The sequence below is a fragment of the Podarcis filfolensis genome (genome assembly GCF_964270895.1).
Source record: "Podarcis filfolensis genome assembly, chromosome: 7".
Taxonomy (NCBI): domain Eukaryota; kingdom Metazoa; phylum Chordata; class Lepidosauria; order Squamata; family Lacertidae; genus Podarcis; species Podarcis filfolensis.
In genome coordinates, this window is record NC_139603.1 from 58,201,736 (window position 1) to 58,219,360 (window position 17,625).

General features: G+C 40.3%; 1 protein-coding gene across 4 annotated transcripts in view; it reads right to left on the reverse strand.

The window, feature by feature from the left end:
* The window catches only part of SLCO5A1 (solute carrier organic anion transporter family member 5A1), a 63,141-nt gene that overhangs the window by 27,242 nt on the left and 18,274 nt on the right, over nucleotides 1-17,625 (reverse strand). For all 4 annotated transcript variants that reach the window (XM_083623250.1, XM_083623252.1, XM_083623253.1 and 1 more), the window contains 2 exons: nucleotides 5,958-6,090; nucleotides 1,862-2,085 (listed from right to left, as the gene is read on the reverse strand). In XM_083623250.1, the coding sequence (XP_083479376.1) occupies nucleotides 1,862-2,085; nucleotides 5,958-6,090 (357 nt within the window). The remainder of the gene's footprint in view (nucleotides 1-1,861; nucleotides 2,086-5,957; nucleotides 6,091-17,625) is intronic.

Genomic DNA, 17,625 nt, shown 5'->3' on the forward strand with positions numbered 1-17,625 from the left:
CACCAACTATAATATATTACTTTTGCAGTGTCTTAAAACAGAAATTGTTTCAATTACATTAATGTATAGACAGAATTAAACTGGAGAAAAATGAAGGCAATTGTACATTTGCCCAAGAGCAGATAACATATAATTCCTTTGCTTTCCCAATTTGTATAACAATGACTAAATCTTTACATACAGGGCAAGCTGGTTCTGTTCTCTGCTCTGGAAGTTATATTTGATATCTGAACACATTGAGTTGGATCCAGACTCACTAAAATCAATGGGACTTAAGTTGGTTGTGGCAAAGAGTGGCTGACACAGCACAAGCCTAACATATCTACTCAGAAGTAAGCTCTACTGAATTCAAAGAGAGTTACCTACTCCCCAGGTAAACAGGATCAGGATTTCAGCCTTAGTCTGGATTCAACCCATTGTATCAATTGCTTGGTGAGATAGCAGTAATTTGCAGCCAAACCTATACATGCCCACTCAAAAGTAAGTAAAGGTAAAGGGACCCCTGACAATTAAGTCCAGTCACGAACAACTTTGAGGTTGCGGTGTTCATCTCGCTTTAAAGGCCGAGGGAGCCGGCATTTGTCCGCTTCCTAAGGCAGTTTTTCCGGGTCATGTGGCCAGCATGACTAAGCCACTTCTGGCAAAACCAGAGCAGTGCACGGAAACACAGTTTACCTTCCCGCCTGAGCAGTACCTATTTATCTACTTGCACTTGATGTGCTTTCGAACTGCTAGGTTGGCAGGAGCAGGGACCGAGCAACGGGAGCTCACCCCATCGCAGGGATTCGAACCGCCGACCTTCCGATCGGCAAGCCCAAGCAGCACAGTGGTTTAACCCACAGCGCCACCCGCAACCCCAAAAGTAAGTACAGTGGTACCTCTGGTTACATACTTACCGTAATTCGTTCTGGAGGTCCGTTCTTAACCTGAAACTGTTCTTAACCTGAAGCACCACTTTAGCTAATGGGGCCTCCCGCTGCTGCCGCACGCTTTCTGTTCTCATCCTGAAGCAAAGTTCTTAATCCGAGGTACTATTTCTGAGTTAACAGAGTCTGTAACCTGAAGTGTATGTAACCTGAAGCGCATGTAACCCGAGGTACCACTGTACCAATGCGTTAGAAGGGACTTAACCCCTGGTCACTACACATATAATTGCAACTTCTGGCTACTAAACTTTATACTTTTTTCATGACAAGTTATTAGAATAACTAGCATTGCTCTGCAATTTCTAGTTGGAAGGCACTTTCAGTTTCAGAATTTCCAGTGTCCAGACAATAGTTGTGAATGCAACTAACCCACACCTCATTTGAATGACTGCTTCCTATATTTACCTAAGCACCCGCCAGTTCTCATTTTTAGACAGATGCCAGCATGGAGACCATCTACATGATGAGGAACTAGGGAATCGTGACTGGTGGTGATGACAAAAGCCACCATGCAGAGGCTGTTTCCAGCTTATCTAAGGCAGTAACAAAAACTGTTGGTCATATTTTTACATTCTTCCACAGCTACATAATCCATATGAGGCAACAGAATTGTGGGGCAGGGGAGAGAATGCGGCCACATGATGATTTATGAAGGTGTGGAGGAACACGGCAAATGTCTTGAATGATCCTGACATGCTTTGCACTGACTGCATGTGCCAGGATGTTGTGATTTAGCCAACAGCAACTGTGGATTAGCCAGAGATTACAGGTGGTCCTGAGATAGAATACCATATGATACAAAACATTGGTTACTCTCCCATTTCCCAAGTGTACTATTGCCTATTAGCTTTCATTATCAATTTTCAGCAGAAACTAACAGTAATTGTATGATTTTAAACCTCACCCCAATCTGTTGTTTAAAAAACATATATTACCTCTAACGTTCTTTCCAAATCCCATTGAAGCAGGGACTTCATGGTCTACCTGACTTTTACTGTTTGCTTTTTCTTTTACAATATCATCATCACTTGAAACATCATCAGCGTGCATCTTCTTTTTCTTCTTTTTCTTGTGTCGAGGTGGAAGCTTTTTGGGGAAAGTAAACATTGGAAGTATGACAAAAAGCATTGCAGTGGCACAAAGGAGGAACCCACTCCACCTGAAGTTGAGAGATAAAAAAGAACAATTGCAGCTGAGCTATATGTGTACTGCAACCAGAAACAAAAACTAGTGACTGAGACTGTACAAAGATTCTCTGCATCTTATAAAACAGAAAACATCCAATGTATTTCTAATTATTGTATTTTTCGCTCTATTGGACGCACCGGACCATAGGACGCACTGGACCATAGGAGGGGGAGAATAGGGGGAAAAAATTGTTTTTCTTGTTCTCCCCCTCAAAAACAAGGTGTGTTCAAGAGCAGGCCTTGCCGCTGCCCCCCGAGCTTGTGGGGCTGGCGGTGGGGGGAAGTGCTGCTTTCCCCCACCGCCAGCCTCAAAGATCCCTGAAGCCTTTGGAGCGCAGCTGCACTCCAAAGGATTGAGGCTTTGGGGACATCCTTAGTAGCCTCCGCAGGGCGGCGGGGTGCCTTCACCCCGCCGCCCTGCGGAGGCTTTGCGCAGCCTTCCCGAAGCTGGAACAGCGAGACGGAGGGCTGCGCAGCGCCCCATCTCACTGTTTTGGCTTCAGGGACAGCCTTTCAAGCCTCGACAGGGCGGCGGGGTGAAGGCACCTCGCTGCCCTGCGGAGGCTTTGCGCAGCCATCCCGAAGCTGGAACAGCGAGACGGAGGGCTGCGCAGCGCCCCGTCTCGCTGTTTTGGCTTTAGGGACAGCAGGCTCCTGTCCGCAAGCCTTCTGAGCCCGGCGGGAACTCCTGCCGGGCTCCACAGGCTTGCGGAGAGCTGCCTGAAGCCCAGGGTGCACAGCGCCGCGCTCCCCGGGCTTTGGGCTGCAGGCAGCTGTCTGCAAGCCTGCAGAGCCTGGCGGGAGATCCCGCCGGGCTCCGCAGGCTTGCGGATAGCTTCCTGAAGCCTGGAACACAAGAGGGGTCGGTGCGCACCGACCCCTCTCACTCTCCAGGCTTCAGCGAAAGCCTGCATTCGCTCCAGAGGACACAAACACTTTTCCCCTTCATTTTTGGAGGGGAAAAGTTGTGTCCTATAGAGCGAAAAATCCTATAGAGTCACATGGTGACTAAAATTAAAAAACTGGCATACAAGTAAGAGTCACAACTAGAATCAGAAAGAAACAAACAGCCTGGTCTGCACATAACATTAAAGTGCAGTTTATTAACTATGGTTTATTAAGCTATGTGTGAACCCAACCAAGCAGCTTAACTAGGATTTTTGTACTGCCAAATCATGAACTGGCTTCTAAGAGACTGACAAAGCTTGGTTTGCTTTAACTATAATTTGGCATTAAGTATGAATCCATCACCCTTATTTAACCACAGCTTGTTTGGCCATCCCATCACAGGTGTTCACCAAAGTGTAAAGCCATGAGGCAAGAGCAGCTAGAAAGCAAACCAAATGAGTCATGGTTTATTTGATTGTTTGTTTAAAAAACCATAGCTTAAAGTTTAATCCATAAACAAACCACGGCTTCATATAATGTGCGAATCAAGCCAGTATATGATACAAAATGAATTTCTATTAAATCAACAAAAACTAGGGGACAGAATATCAATCAAGTAGGCAAATAGCACTTGCAGTATAAACCCAAATAAGTTTGAAATGAATGTTAAGGCAGACAGCAGGTGTCTATTTCAGCAGCGAATTAAGCATGTCCTCCTCAGCATTTAGTAGGAAACTAAATGTTTTTATGTGGGACGCGGGTGGCGCTGTGGGTTAAACCACAGAGCCTAGGACTTGCTGATCGAAAGGTCGGCGGTTCGAATCCCCGCGGCGGGGTGAGCTCCCGTCGTTCGGTCCCAGCTCCTGCCCACCTAGCAGTTCGAAAGCACCCCTAAGTGCAAGTAGATAAATAGGGACCGCTTTCTAGCGGGAAGGTAAACGGTGTTTCCGTGTGCGGTGCTGGTGCTGGCTCACCAGATGCAGCTTCGTCATGCTGGCCACGTGATCCAGAAGTGTCTTCGGACAGCGCCGGCTCCCGGCCTCTTGAGCGAGATGAGCGTGCAACCCTAGAGTCGGTCACGACTGGCCCTGACGGGCAGGGGTACCTTTACCTTTACCTTTAAATGTTTTTATAGACCCACTGTAAGCTTTGTACATTTGTAACACACTAGAAGACAGTAATTCAATCAAGATCTCTTAATGTCGGGAAATTAATTCCCCACTCACCAGACAGCACAACCCCAAAACTGATCCCACCCGCTGCCCATTGCTGCAGACTATGTGTTCAATGTAACAGTTCAGACCCAAACACTAGCCTATTCCAAGGCTAGATAACATACATTCTGGTCATTGTGACCTATCAGTTATGTGACCACTGATGCAATTTTTTCCTCATCTCTTTTGTCTCTAGTTACTAAGCTAAATTTGGCTCTCAAACTTCAGTTGCATTCCAGTTCAGTCAGAGTTTTCTTTTTAACTGTATGGTTGATGTATAGCAACCAGACAGCCATTCTGAAAGAAAATATTTTCTGGAGCAAAAGCTTTGCAGAACTGGATGCTGACATGGACTCGGTATTATTCTGCCCTAATATTCTATTCTGTGTGTGGTTCACATGGGTTACCTTACTCTACCTGTGTTAGATTTTCCAGAATGAATATATACCGGTAGAGAGGGATGGAGACCTCCCACATTCCTAGGTCACCAGCTGCTGGCCATTAAGTAGCTGAGTGTACCATCTGCAGAACACCAATTAAGGAGCATCTGGTAGAAATAAGAAGCCATAGGCTTTATGGCTACTCAGTGCCTTGTAAATGTGCCTAATTATAGCACAGCACCCAGTTATTTCTGGCAGATGTTTGGCACTGAATGTCTGGAAAATCTAAGGCCATATTTCTTTAAGATCACCACTATTATTGTCATGGTTAGATTGTTCATGGTTAGATTGTTAACTCCCTTCCCTGTGACTCTCATATAATTATTGCTGCTCCTTTAATGTCGTTGCAGCTATTTCTAACGCACTTGCTGCTAAAACTAAACAGTGCTTTGTCAACTTGGCTATCTCAGCGAACAGCAAGAAGAAATTAGGGTGCTAAAGTTGTTAACACTAATCAGATATCATCATGGTCAGTACCTGGATGGAAGAATGTTTGATACATCTATAGGAAGCTACTCTGTGCTCCCAACAGAAGGGGAATGTGATTAATTGAGATTAATTAATCTGAAAATGCACTGCTACAGCATGGGCTGCTTGGCAAGCGAAACACAAGTAAGAATTGTCCTGTTGGTTCTAACCAAAAGGTCTATCTACTCCAGCATCTCTGGGAAACTCACAAGCAGGGCATAAAGGTGATGCCCATCTCTGTTGTTTGCGCCTGGCAACTTACGTTTAAAGTCCATTTAGCTATCTTGCCCACAAATCTGCATAAATCTTTTATTGTGACAACCCCTCTGTTGCTCAAGTAGACATGTTAGAGCATCAAAATTTGTGCCGGTACAATGTCTCACAACAGCAAGCTATAAAATGAGAATGCATGACTAATTATGCAAAATGAATTATTCTCACATATTAACTCCTATATAGTTGGAAGTGCAGAAGTATAGCTGGATATTGGCATAGAAACACACACACATACTCCAGGAAGGGAATCTAAAGGCTTTGCTGCAAATGCTAAAGTACTTGGTTTTTAAAAACCTTTTTAACTTTGAATATTTATTCATAGTTCTACATGTACAACTAGCAAACAACAGAAGAAAATAAGTGACAAACCAGCAATCAATCTGGTTAAACAATCCACAGATGCATCACGCACTGCAGTTACTCTAAACTCAGAACCGCCAAGGACACGGTCAAATGTTAAGCTGCTTTAACCACCTTCAAAAAAATGCTATTAGCTGGATCATGAATCCAATGTCAATGGTCATTCTCATGCATAACAGACATATGGCTGCAACTTACCAGTTACCGATGAAACGAGGGTCACTCTGGTCAATATAAACAGTACTTCTAGGATCCACATAAAACCCAATAAGAACTCCGCCTAATAAATATCCTGCTGCTGGACCAAGTGCTCCCATTACATACATGATGGCTGAAAAAAGAAAAGCAAAAGCCAACCCAGGACATGTCAAAATATACCATATTACAGACATTACAATATTAAAGCAGAATGCTAAAGTAATAAAAGATTTCACAGACAGAAAGAAAAGGAAGACGAGTGCTTTCCTACGATTTTGCATACTCTAAGGGCAGCCACTCCTGGCTTTTTCTACAGTTCCTATTGTTTCTCCCACATCAAACATCCACCCCCTTGCAACCACATACAGGATTGCCTTCTAAAAAGCAAGTTCCATTCCTGCTGCATGCTAATGAATGGTAGCATCGTACCTTTTTAACACTTCTAACTTTAAACAGCTAGATATTTCAGGGTATTTTCTCATTCCTTATTTTCAGAATAAGGAAAAACTATTTGCAGTGTCTGATTATTGACATATAAGCAAGTGGAGTAGGTAGACAACAGGGGAGGGAACAGACTGTGCTGGGGGGGGGGAGTGTCCTTTTACATGAGGCTTGAGCTTTTTTCTGGCAAGGGTCCTTGGGAAGGCGAAGGATGGAGCCAGAATTCCAGGCAGGGGCCATGTGGGACAGAACCACCTTGGCAGACTGGGGCAGAGGCACGGGGATGGCATGCAGAATGCACTGTGCTGTATGGAACAAGCCCTTCTTGAGATGTAATACTCTGAACTCTCTCTAGAGTAGACCCAGGTTATAAATATGCATATCTTTTGGGGAATACCTGATTTGCACCCAAATCATCTGCATTTACCACTGGAATGTGCAGCAGCTATTTAGTCTAAACAGACATTACAGAGCATTTATTTAGTAATGCTGAAGACAAGTTTCACAGTTAGCAGAAATACTGTACTGTATTACAAAGATAAAAATAACAAATACAGGCTATATTCCATTAGAGATGGGAATGCTGCCTAAAACTTAAAAATTATTATGAAGATACTGTATGCGGTCCTCCGTTTCTGTAAATATATCTTACTGGCAATACAAATATTAAACACCCTGACCCTTAAAATAATGTACTTAACTCTTCAATGCATAAATGGAAATTAGGAAGTGGTCCCCTCCATTAACAAGTTACCAATCCCCACTGTGGTGAAATGTGATCCTGAATAGTCAGGCAATTGTGGTAAGATATGGAAAGTGAAACTAAAACTAGGACTGAAGCACACTAAGGTGGGCTGTTCTAGTCACTTTTAGACAATAAAAATGCCTGCCATTCATTAAGTACCCACTATGAAATTTTAAGTAGCTAATGAAGAAGAGTTCCTAGCCTAAAACTTATTTACAATTGTATATAGGAATATATATTTGCCTATTAATATAGAACTAGTGGGGAGCGTCAGGCACTACCCATGATTTTTTAGAAAGCAACATAAAATGGTTTCTCCCCCCTTAATTAATAGTGTAATTTGTGAGTTTGGACCTATCACACCAAAAAATGACTGAAGTCATGCACCAAAGTCATATTTCAGTCCATGATTTCATCCTTAGAACTTTGTGAGGCTGAAAGATAGAGACCAGTCCAAGTTCAGCCAATGAGGATCATAGTCTAGTATGCATTTGAACCCCAATCTCCTTCATCCTAGTCTGACACTTTAACCACTGCACCATACTGGCCTGTGGGCTTGTAAAGAATCTCAAATGCTGTACCATAATTAGTTTGAATTAATGAGGAAGGAAGTTGGGCAGAGCTGTCCAAAACCTTGATTTCTAGGGGGTTTGGTTGAAGTGGGGGTGTCCACTGGCCCACTGATTAGGAGCACTTGAATGCCCCTGCCTAAATAGCAAGTGGACAGACACTACCATTGGTAGGCATGCCACTGGTGGTAGTTTCACTGCACCAGCCTGGTCCAGGGAGCTAGTGCAAAAAGAGACCTTCTGCCCCCTGCAAGACCTTCTGCCCTACTGGGTTCAAGTGGTGGTGCTCTGACCATGTCACTCTATCAAGTCCTATGTGAACAATGACCATTGGGTAAGTTTTAGCATCCTACCTAACTCAACTTTTATTTTTTTTACAATTAATATAGCGGATATTGTCTTTAAAACTTCTTAAGTGAAGCACCATTCCTATGTTATAAATTAATCATAGTTCCTGTCTTGTGGTAACAGTGCTATTTTTGAAGCTTCAGACTTACATTAGTATAACTGAAGAGTGCTTCCAAAGGAGGTGGCTGCTTTTAAAAGCAACAACTAGGGAAACAAACTTGGATTCACTTTCTGTTGTCTTGCCAAACTTAATTCACCCAGACCTTATGGAGTCTGCATAGATCTCACTCAAAATCACAATTAAAGCTCTCCAAAGATTAGCAATGTCTAGGAAGCAGTCAGATTATTCCCCCCAATGCAGAATAAATTATATATTGTACTGCGTATCATTTATAACAACTGAAATATCTTCTACAACACAAAAAAAGATGTTATTTTCCCCAATACTAAGAAAATAAGCACAAATTATCAACTATTATCAACAGAGGTGTCTGGCAGAAGGTTAAGGACACATGAAAAAAATACCTGTGAAATTCACTGTCACATATAGGGTTGATCAGCTGCTTAAACAAGCTTTAGAAAAGGATCAGACTCAAGTCTTCATCAGCCATTCTTAATTTGTATCCATGGAGGAGGTTGGGACAACATGCACTGACCCAGCACTCCTGACCTTTCCCCATTAAGTGGTTATGTCTGAAGCGGGGTTGTTAGTGCATTTGACCAAATGTACTTACAGTTTTCCCCACAGTCAAAAACCCTGAAGCATCAGAATTCACAACACACTGAGGATTTACAGTTCAGCTGAACAAACCAACTTTAGGTCAGCAACCTGCCCTTAAGAGAAAGTTGGACCGCGCAGGAGCAGTGCATGTGATCCCTCCACAACCCCCATGGAAAACAATTAAGAATGTCTGGTGGTTACAAGTACAGTAATGGAGAAAAGGTCTACCAGAAGCTATTATGTGTGATAACCTACTGGAATTTCTAGGTTCAAAAACAACACATCTCTGCATTCCAGATGCTTGGGACAAACAACAGAGAAGGCCATCATGCTTGTGAGTTTGCAGGGGAGTATGGCTGGTTGCTATTAGAAAGAAATAACGGGTTTTCACATGTACCTTACTTATTTTCATATGGCAAGATTCATATCAACCACATTATGGAAAACATTGACTTCTGAACATTTTCCAGCACATTAATCTTACCACATGGAATGGATTTAAAGACCTTTTAAACAGCAGCACAAAGCAGACCTTTTCCACGCCAAAATACCTAGAATAATAATCATCAGCATTTAGACTCACTTTTTTTTCCTTGCTGTTTTCCTTACAACAATCCTGTAAGGTAAGTCCCTACCAATTGGGGAGTGGAAGGAGGGAGACAGAGAGGCATGCCTAAGGCATCTGGTGAGTTTATGATAGCGATGGTATTGGAACCATTGTTCTTGTTTTTATTATGCATTTTGCGATTTTATATTGTGATTTCATGTTGTGAACCGCCCTGAGACATGTTGGTATACGGCAGTACACAAATTTAATAAATAATAATAAAAGACAGCAGAAAATATTCCTTGCACAGATGCCACACTCTAGATTTAAGTTCAACACTCTAGATCTAAGATACAGTTTTAAAAACTAATTAAATAAAAAGGTATTTACATTGCCCTGGAAAAGATAATAAAGATGCCACCAGGAGCCTCTTCGAGAAAGCTTTTCCTTAGATGAGGTGCCACTACCAAGATGTTCCTGGTCTTGGTAAGCCATTGACTGATCAGGCCAAAGGCAGAAATAGCAGAATTCATATTCTTGTGCTCGCCTATTGTTGCTCCCCACAAACTTCTCAAGATGTCCACTAAAGGATATTTAATCTAAAATCCATGTCAGAACTATAATCAGCAAACAAAAATTACAAGGTAATTTTGGTTGGACTAATAAAGATATAACCCTAACACAGATTTTTGTATTTTTTTTATGAGCCCAACACTGCTACTTTCCCTTTTTTGTGAGATACTCACTGTTTTCTTTCCTTCACTTTCATATTGTAGGCGTGTGGACAAAGTCTGTTTTTAGTTTTTGCATAGCACCTTATGGTTTTAGGTGTTGAATAACAATAGTCTATAGATAAAATGTTGTAGAATTTTTGTAAGTAATTCAAATGCACACTCACGTAAGAGGATTCTTGATGTAGAGGAAGGGTGCATGGACTGTGTTCACAGTCCTTATTCTCACTTTCTACACATACTGTGTTCTGCGTAACTTCTGCCTGTGTATGTGCAAACAGGAATTCTGCCTCTTCTTGAGTTCCAAATGTGCCAACAATGTCTATGTACAAAACACCTTGTACACATGTAGTTATTTCAAAAGTGTTGTTAAAAGCCAATTATTTTTTAAGCCAACTAGAAAATAGGGTTTCTTAAAGTTTTCTCTGCAACCAAATATACTCATGTCTATTATGAAAAAATGTTTGATATTTATAAATTAAATATAATTATCCCCTAATAACAATGTCACATTCCAGATAACAATGTACAGTTAATTTAAAAGGCATCTTTGTAACTGTCCTTAAAGAAGCAAAAAAACCCAAGAGTACTAAGCAATACTATAGAAAATATTTCCTAATACTCAGCTCACAGTAATTTGATAAGACAACCATGTTGGTTCCTTTTTTCGGGATATGATCAAAATCTCCTTAAGCTACATGATGAGTTGCTTTTAACTTAGTACATGGAGCTGTGCTCAAGATGTTGCATTAGAAGCGGCTACCACCGCACAAGTAGTCAAACGTATGAATCAGACCTAAGATCTAATATCATAAGACAGTATGAAACTTAGGCCAGATCTCCATCTCTAGCATGTTGGAAGGGACTGTTGGGACTATTCTAAATATTAATTAAGAAAAGACTTCAATAATATGTTGTGGTATTTCCTCTCAAACAAAATTAATCTCATTCAGAATAATGAAGGAAAATAAATGTTACAACAGCAATTAAAACCTAAAGGCCCTCTAGCATTGCTAGTTTCCCAACACATTTTCTATAAACATTCCCAAAATGTCAATATAAATGTAAAAAATATGCACATGTACATAATTTAAAGTCACCAAGTAAGCTCCAGGGAGCTTTCAACAAAGCAATAATGATTTTATTTTTCAGCTGAATACTGTGAATCCATCTAACAGCCCTAATGTCCTATTTCTCTTATTAATTATAATTATACATTTTTAACAAAGTGTTTTTGCCTCTAGAAATAAATCAGATTTTGTCACATGCTTTTTTAAATTTTCAGTTCGCATGAATTAAGTGCAGTAAATTAAATTATCCTGGGTCACAGAAGTATAGCCAGTTGAAAACTGCATTTGCAATCTGTGTTTCCTGACATAAAGCCATAATGTGGGACTAATTAGAAAATAAACTGAAGATCTGTTATCAGATACATCACCACTGCATTTCGCATCACGTTTAGTTTGGTTCTAAGAACTGGTTCACAGGATCCATTCTTGCCTCTTTGATTCCTTCTCACCTTTGTCTTCTCTCTGGCTATCAGCTCTAGTAAGAACGTAAGATGAACCTGCTTGATCAACCCAATGAGCCATCTAGTCCAGCAGACTGTTCTCATAGCGGCCAAAAGCAGGACCCCACTAGCAGTTGATATATACTAAAAATGGTATGAATCTTCACTTGCCTAATACAGTGGTGTGGGATGTAGCACAGGATTCATGGAAGATAAGTGAATCGTAATTTTAATGGTATGAAAGCAAAAAACACCCCCCCAAAAAAATCTAGCTGCAAGTTCTCCATATATACCTCTAATCATGTTCACCATAAAATTCTATTTGCTGCAAGAATAGTTTGCCAAAGTATGAAGAAAGTAACCTCCATTCCCAATTTTTTTATCGCTGTTTGCCAACTGAAATTTACTTGGAATTTCTAAGGAGTGGACAGAGGTATTTTGAGAACTGCAGTTCCGTTTACTGAATTACACTGTTAGGAAGGCGAATGTATTTTAAAAATAGATTCGTGCTTTGAGCGTCCTGGTTTCAATAATTTCAGAAAATATTTCTATTGGTGTTTCCTGTAGGGGGTGACACTGGCTGGGGTTGTTAGAGGCCAATGAAAATCTGTTTGAAACTGTTTTAATAACTGGTGATTTTAACAATGACTGACAACACTATCTCCATCCATGCTATGATCCTTAACTAAATCTTCATATCGGAGTTGATAAACTGACCACAAAACAAATGCCATCAAGTCATTTTTAAGAAAAAGGCAATGACAGGCGCTGGGAGGGAAAGTGAAGTAATTTATTGGGCCCAAGGCAAAATCTAAAGAGAAACAGCAAAAAGCCCTGTGGGACCTTAACAAGGAACAATATTTTTCATAGCATAAGCATTTGCGGGCAACAGACCCCTTTATCAAATGAAGCATTTAAGAAGGTTTATTATATATATGTACAGTCAAGGAAGGCTAGTTGTAAGCACTTAAGGCTAAGACCAGAAAAAATTGAATAGAAGATTGTGATAGGTACTGGAGATAGGTTGTGGGAGTGTCCCAGTCCTAAAAACACCGATGAATTTATGGTTCCATCAGTACTGCTGTCCGTGTAGCTACAAAGCAAAGACTGCACATACTCACACCTACTAGTGTTCAGCTTCCATAACTAGAAACAGCATCAACACAATTGTTTTCTGTCATGTAAAAAACATTAATCGGTATCTCTATTATTAGTCCACGGAAAGCATAATCAAACAACATCAACATCACATATTAAGAGCAGCTTATCCCAGAACATCTTGACACATTTTACCCAGCTTTTAGATGTAAACATCAACCTCTTTACATAGAACTAGTTGGTATATTGCCTTCATATAAGAAGAAAAGTAATTTCAATAATATTTAGTAATATAACAAAAAAATACCATGCAATATCAGATATACTTAAAGTAATGAATCAGGTTTCAGCATTATCTTGCTGAGCAGACAATGGTAGTTGCACTTAGCTGCCATTAAAATTTGGTGTTTTGGAGCAAGGTGTCATCAGTACTCTGGCAGCATGAAGCTTTATTTCTCCAAAACATATGAATCAGGAGAGGCTGTGAAAGATCTGGATCAGTGTCTGAATGCAGTGGTGAACTGGATTCGGAACAATACACTGTGCTTTAATCCTGGCAAGATCAGCAAGTTACCTGTTCCTGATGGGGTCACACTCCATCTGAAGGACCAGGTGAGTAGCTTGGGGGACATCTGAGATTATCTGCAGAAGTGCTGTTGGTTTTGCTTTTTATGGTTTTACACTAGTTGTATTGCTATTGTTTCTAATGGAGGTTTGATCTTATTTTGCATTTTATCAATTCATACTTTTTGTAAACTGCCCAGAGGAGTTTGCTGATGAGCAGTATCAAATTCTAATAAATAAATATTTACATTGTTATGGAATAATGGACACTAGCATGCTTGCCCTCCCAGTGATCCAAACAAACCATCCGCTGCACCAGGTATCAGTAATTGCTACAAAAAACAGACAAATCAAATTTAGAAACATCCTCAACCACTTAAAGCATACTTTGGCAGCAATCCTAAAATGACTTACTAGGGAGCAAGCATCACTGAACATAGTGGGACTTATCAGTATGCACAGCTCTAAGAAACATCTTTCCAGCAGGTCTAGCCTGAACAACTCATGGAGCAAAGTGTCCATCTGGAAATGGTATTGCTGTTGTTGTTATTTAATACTTCGAAGATACTATCAAGTTGTGCTTGCCTGAAGTAAAAGAGAAACCATGCGATTCAAAGAGATTAGATGGAAAAGAAAACTACAGGATATGCCAACTGGGGCCACATACAGGGGTCACATACATGAAGAAGATAATCCATTTAAAACACTTTTGAACACCGAGGTATCCCTTTCATATGTCAAGGACCAGGTTTCTAAGAATTGTTTCCATCTGACTGTATTCTCAGACCCATTAACTTGTCTCACACTGAGGCAAACCTGGAGAGCCACTGCCAGTAAGTAGATAGTACTTCGCTGGATTGACCAATGGTCTGACTTGGTATAAGGCAGCTTCCTATGCCCGTATTAAAAATCAAATTACTACTTCCAGCTACCATTGAAGGTAGAAGTTAAGCCTAAGTCTATGGCTTACTTATTGTTCATCTCCACTTCACCAATCACTTACACTCTTAGCATGATCAGCTTATGCATGGTACGCTAGACTGGCATACCCTTTTACAAAATCAGATTCAAATACGCAAGTCTGTGTAAAATGTTGCTGAACTAATTATGTCTGCTACATTTGCAAACTCTGCATTGCCAATATTTTGCTCATTACTTCTGCAAAATGCCTTTGAGATATTTTGAGCTGGAAAGATGCATAACGTGCTGCATTCTGTTTTTGGTGAATCGGGTTAATTAAAGTCACCATCTGCTGAACTGAAGAAATTGTTAAAGGCAAAATTCTATTTTAACTTTGATGTTCTCTTTTACATAAATGGATGACAGAGGAGATCAAAGTACTGCTGCAGAATATTATTGTACATGCCTGATAGAAGAAACCAGATATCTCCCCTCTATATTCACACTTTAAAATTGCCTAATGTACATTTTTACATATCTTCAGCAACCGCTAAAGCAGTCTATTAATTAAAATGGCCTGGCAAAGCTATTCCTATCACAGAATTATAGTCAGAAGGAGCCTCAAAGAACAGCTTCTTATATTCCTTCATTGTTCCTCGGATTACACTTCTAAGTCCACTGAAATTCCCAATGATTACACCACTACTTGTGTCAGGAATCTGGAAGCGACATTTTGAAATAGTGGGATGCTACAGACCTGCATAAGCAAATGTGGGCTTTATTATTTAATTATTTACTTACCTATTTTTATTTCAACAATTTGTATACCACTTAATTACAGCTGTTTGGGTAAGTGTTGTACCAAACCTCAATTTGCATGTTATTCAGGCCACTTTATTAGACAGCATCTTAAAAAGTAGAGACATCACCTTGCCAACAAAGGTCCGTATAGTAAAAGCTATGGTTTTCCCAGTAGTGATGTATGGAAGTGAGAGCTGGACCATAAAGAAGGCTGATCGTCGAAGAATTGATGCTTTTGAATTATGGTGCTGGAGGAGACTCTTGAGAGTCCCATGGACTGCAAGAAGATCAAACCTATCCATTCTTAAGGAAATCAGCCCTGAGTGCTCACTGGAAGGACAGATCGTGAAGCTGAGGCTCCAATACTTTGGCCACCTCATGAGAAGAGAAGACTCCCTGGAAAAGACCATGATGTTGGGAAAGATGGAGGGCACAAGGAGAAGGGGACGACAGAGGACGAGATGGTTGGATAGTGTCTTCGAAGCTACAAACATGAGTCTGACTAAACTGCGGGAGGCAGTGGAAGGCAGAAGTGCCTGGCGTGCTCTGGTCCATGGGGTCACGAAGAGTCGGACACGACTAAACGACTAAACAACAACAACATTAGGGCCAAAGGCAGACCCTTGTGGTTGCAGGCTAGAGATGGGGAACCTGTGACCCTTCAGATGTTGTCAGACTCCGGCTTCCATCAACCCCGGCCAGGAAGGCTAATGATCAGGGATGAAGGGAGTTGTAGTCCAACAACATCTGGAGGACCACAGGTCCCACATCCCTCGTGTATGAAGTCCTTCAAATAATCTACCCCAAATCATATAGGGCATAAAGAGTAGAACTAGCACTTTAAACTGACCCCCCCAAACTGCTGCTGATGCAAAACTATAATATGATTAAGCATCGTTCTTGAGGCTTCTTCTCTGCCTTTCCCTGAGGACATGAGTTAGCAGAAACTTATTTTTGTTGACACATAGGAAGTAGATCATGTTCAACGGCCAAAAAATTGTACTAGCATTAACATCAACCACAACAATTATTACTATTTTCTGGAATCAACCTTATTTAAATTATTTTTATCCCACATTTCAAAACAGCCTTCCAAATGTAAGTCTTTAAAGTGTAAGGTGTTGCAAGACTCTGTGTTGGTTTTCTACAAGGCCATTGGAACTGAAATTCTAAGGGTGCTTTGCAAAAGCTATTGCCTTCAGTTCGCGAACATTATGAGCCATTAGGGATACAAAAAATGCAGTGATACTTGAAGAGCTCCAATTAAAGAGAGGAATAAGTTATTAAGTTTAAGAAGTGATAATCTGTGAGAGAAAATGCCACAGATGATGTATAAAATATGAAGTATTCTAATATGTATTTTTATTTATGGTCTATATTAGTATGTTGCACTTCATATTTTATCTTTTGTTCTAATTTTTGCAACCTTGCAATCAATTTTGAAGCAAATTTTGAAGCAGCAGAAATACTTTAAAATAAATATGTAACATTTCCATTCTCTTTTAAAAAAAGAACTCTGAACTCTTAGCACTTATTTGTGCTCTGTTGCTGCTTGCCTCACAGAGAGGATTAGCTTGGCAGCATGCATAAGACAAATCAGTGCAAACCATGCAATAGATGACAGCTGACATAGAACACCAGACTGTGACACCATAGCCACCATCTGTTCCTTCAGTCACATTATGTATGCTGTGCTCACATTTTGTATTTTTATGTTGTGAACTGCCCTGTGATCTTTGGATGAAGGGCAGTATACAAATTTAATAAATAATAATAATTTTCATATCAGTGATGCTAAAACATCAAGTTGTACATTGTACTTGGAATCTATTCTACTATTTTTTACTATCACCACCATGATACATCACGCATCCTAAAATTTATGGAAACTTCCAGTTCTGACTTGTTTTTAAAATTTCTGTATGCATCTCTTTCTATACAAAATTACCTTAGTATTCCAGGATAAAGTCAAAAATAAGAACTCTTCTGTGAATCATTCACATTTACTTACATAACATTGTAAAAAGTTATGATTCATTACAATTTAAAAATGAATTTTATCTTTTCATAACAGTTAACTGACTTGTTTCTGTAAGTCACATATGAGAGCTGTTGATGATTAAGGTATATTTGTTCCAACAACAAAAATGTTGACAGAAAAATGTTACTTGAATAAAGCTGATGCTTTGAAAATATTTAACCAGTATTTGGCTGGCCAAAAAGAGATCGTCAAATGGCTAATCAACTGAACCATCCTGTATCAAACCAAGGAATATATAAATACTTTGCTTGATTAGCAGGCAAATGAATATGCCGTTTCAGTTTTTAAAGGGTGGTAATATCCCACAGCTCAGTTACCAAGTATCCGTTTCTTAAAATAACCACCCTGCTTGCTAAGCCAGTTGGACAATCCATCTCAACCAGGCAGAAGCAATGCGTGGCACAGCCCTTCTCAATCTGTATCACTTCAGACTGCCAGTAGGGAACCACATGTCTGAGTACTTCCACCATTATTAAAACATACTAAGCTGTATTATACCAAGACAGACTATTTTGTCAACACAAACTGGCAATGGCTCTCTAGGGTTTCAGACAGGAGTCTCTCTAAACCCTACTTGGAAACACCAAGGATTTAACCTGTGGCCATTTGCTCACAAAGTCTGTGCTCTGCCAGTGAGTTCCAGCCCTTTCCC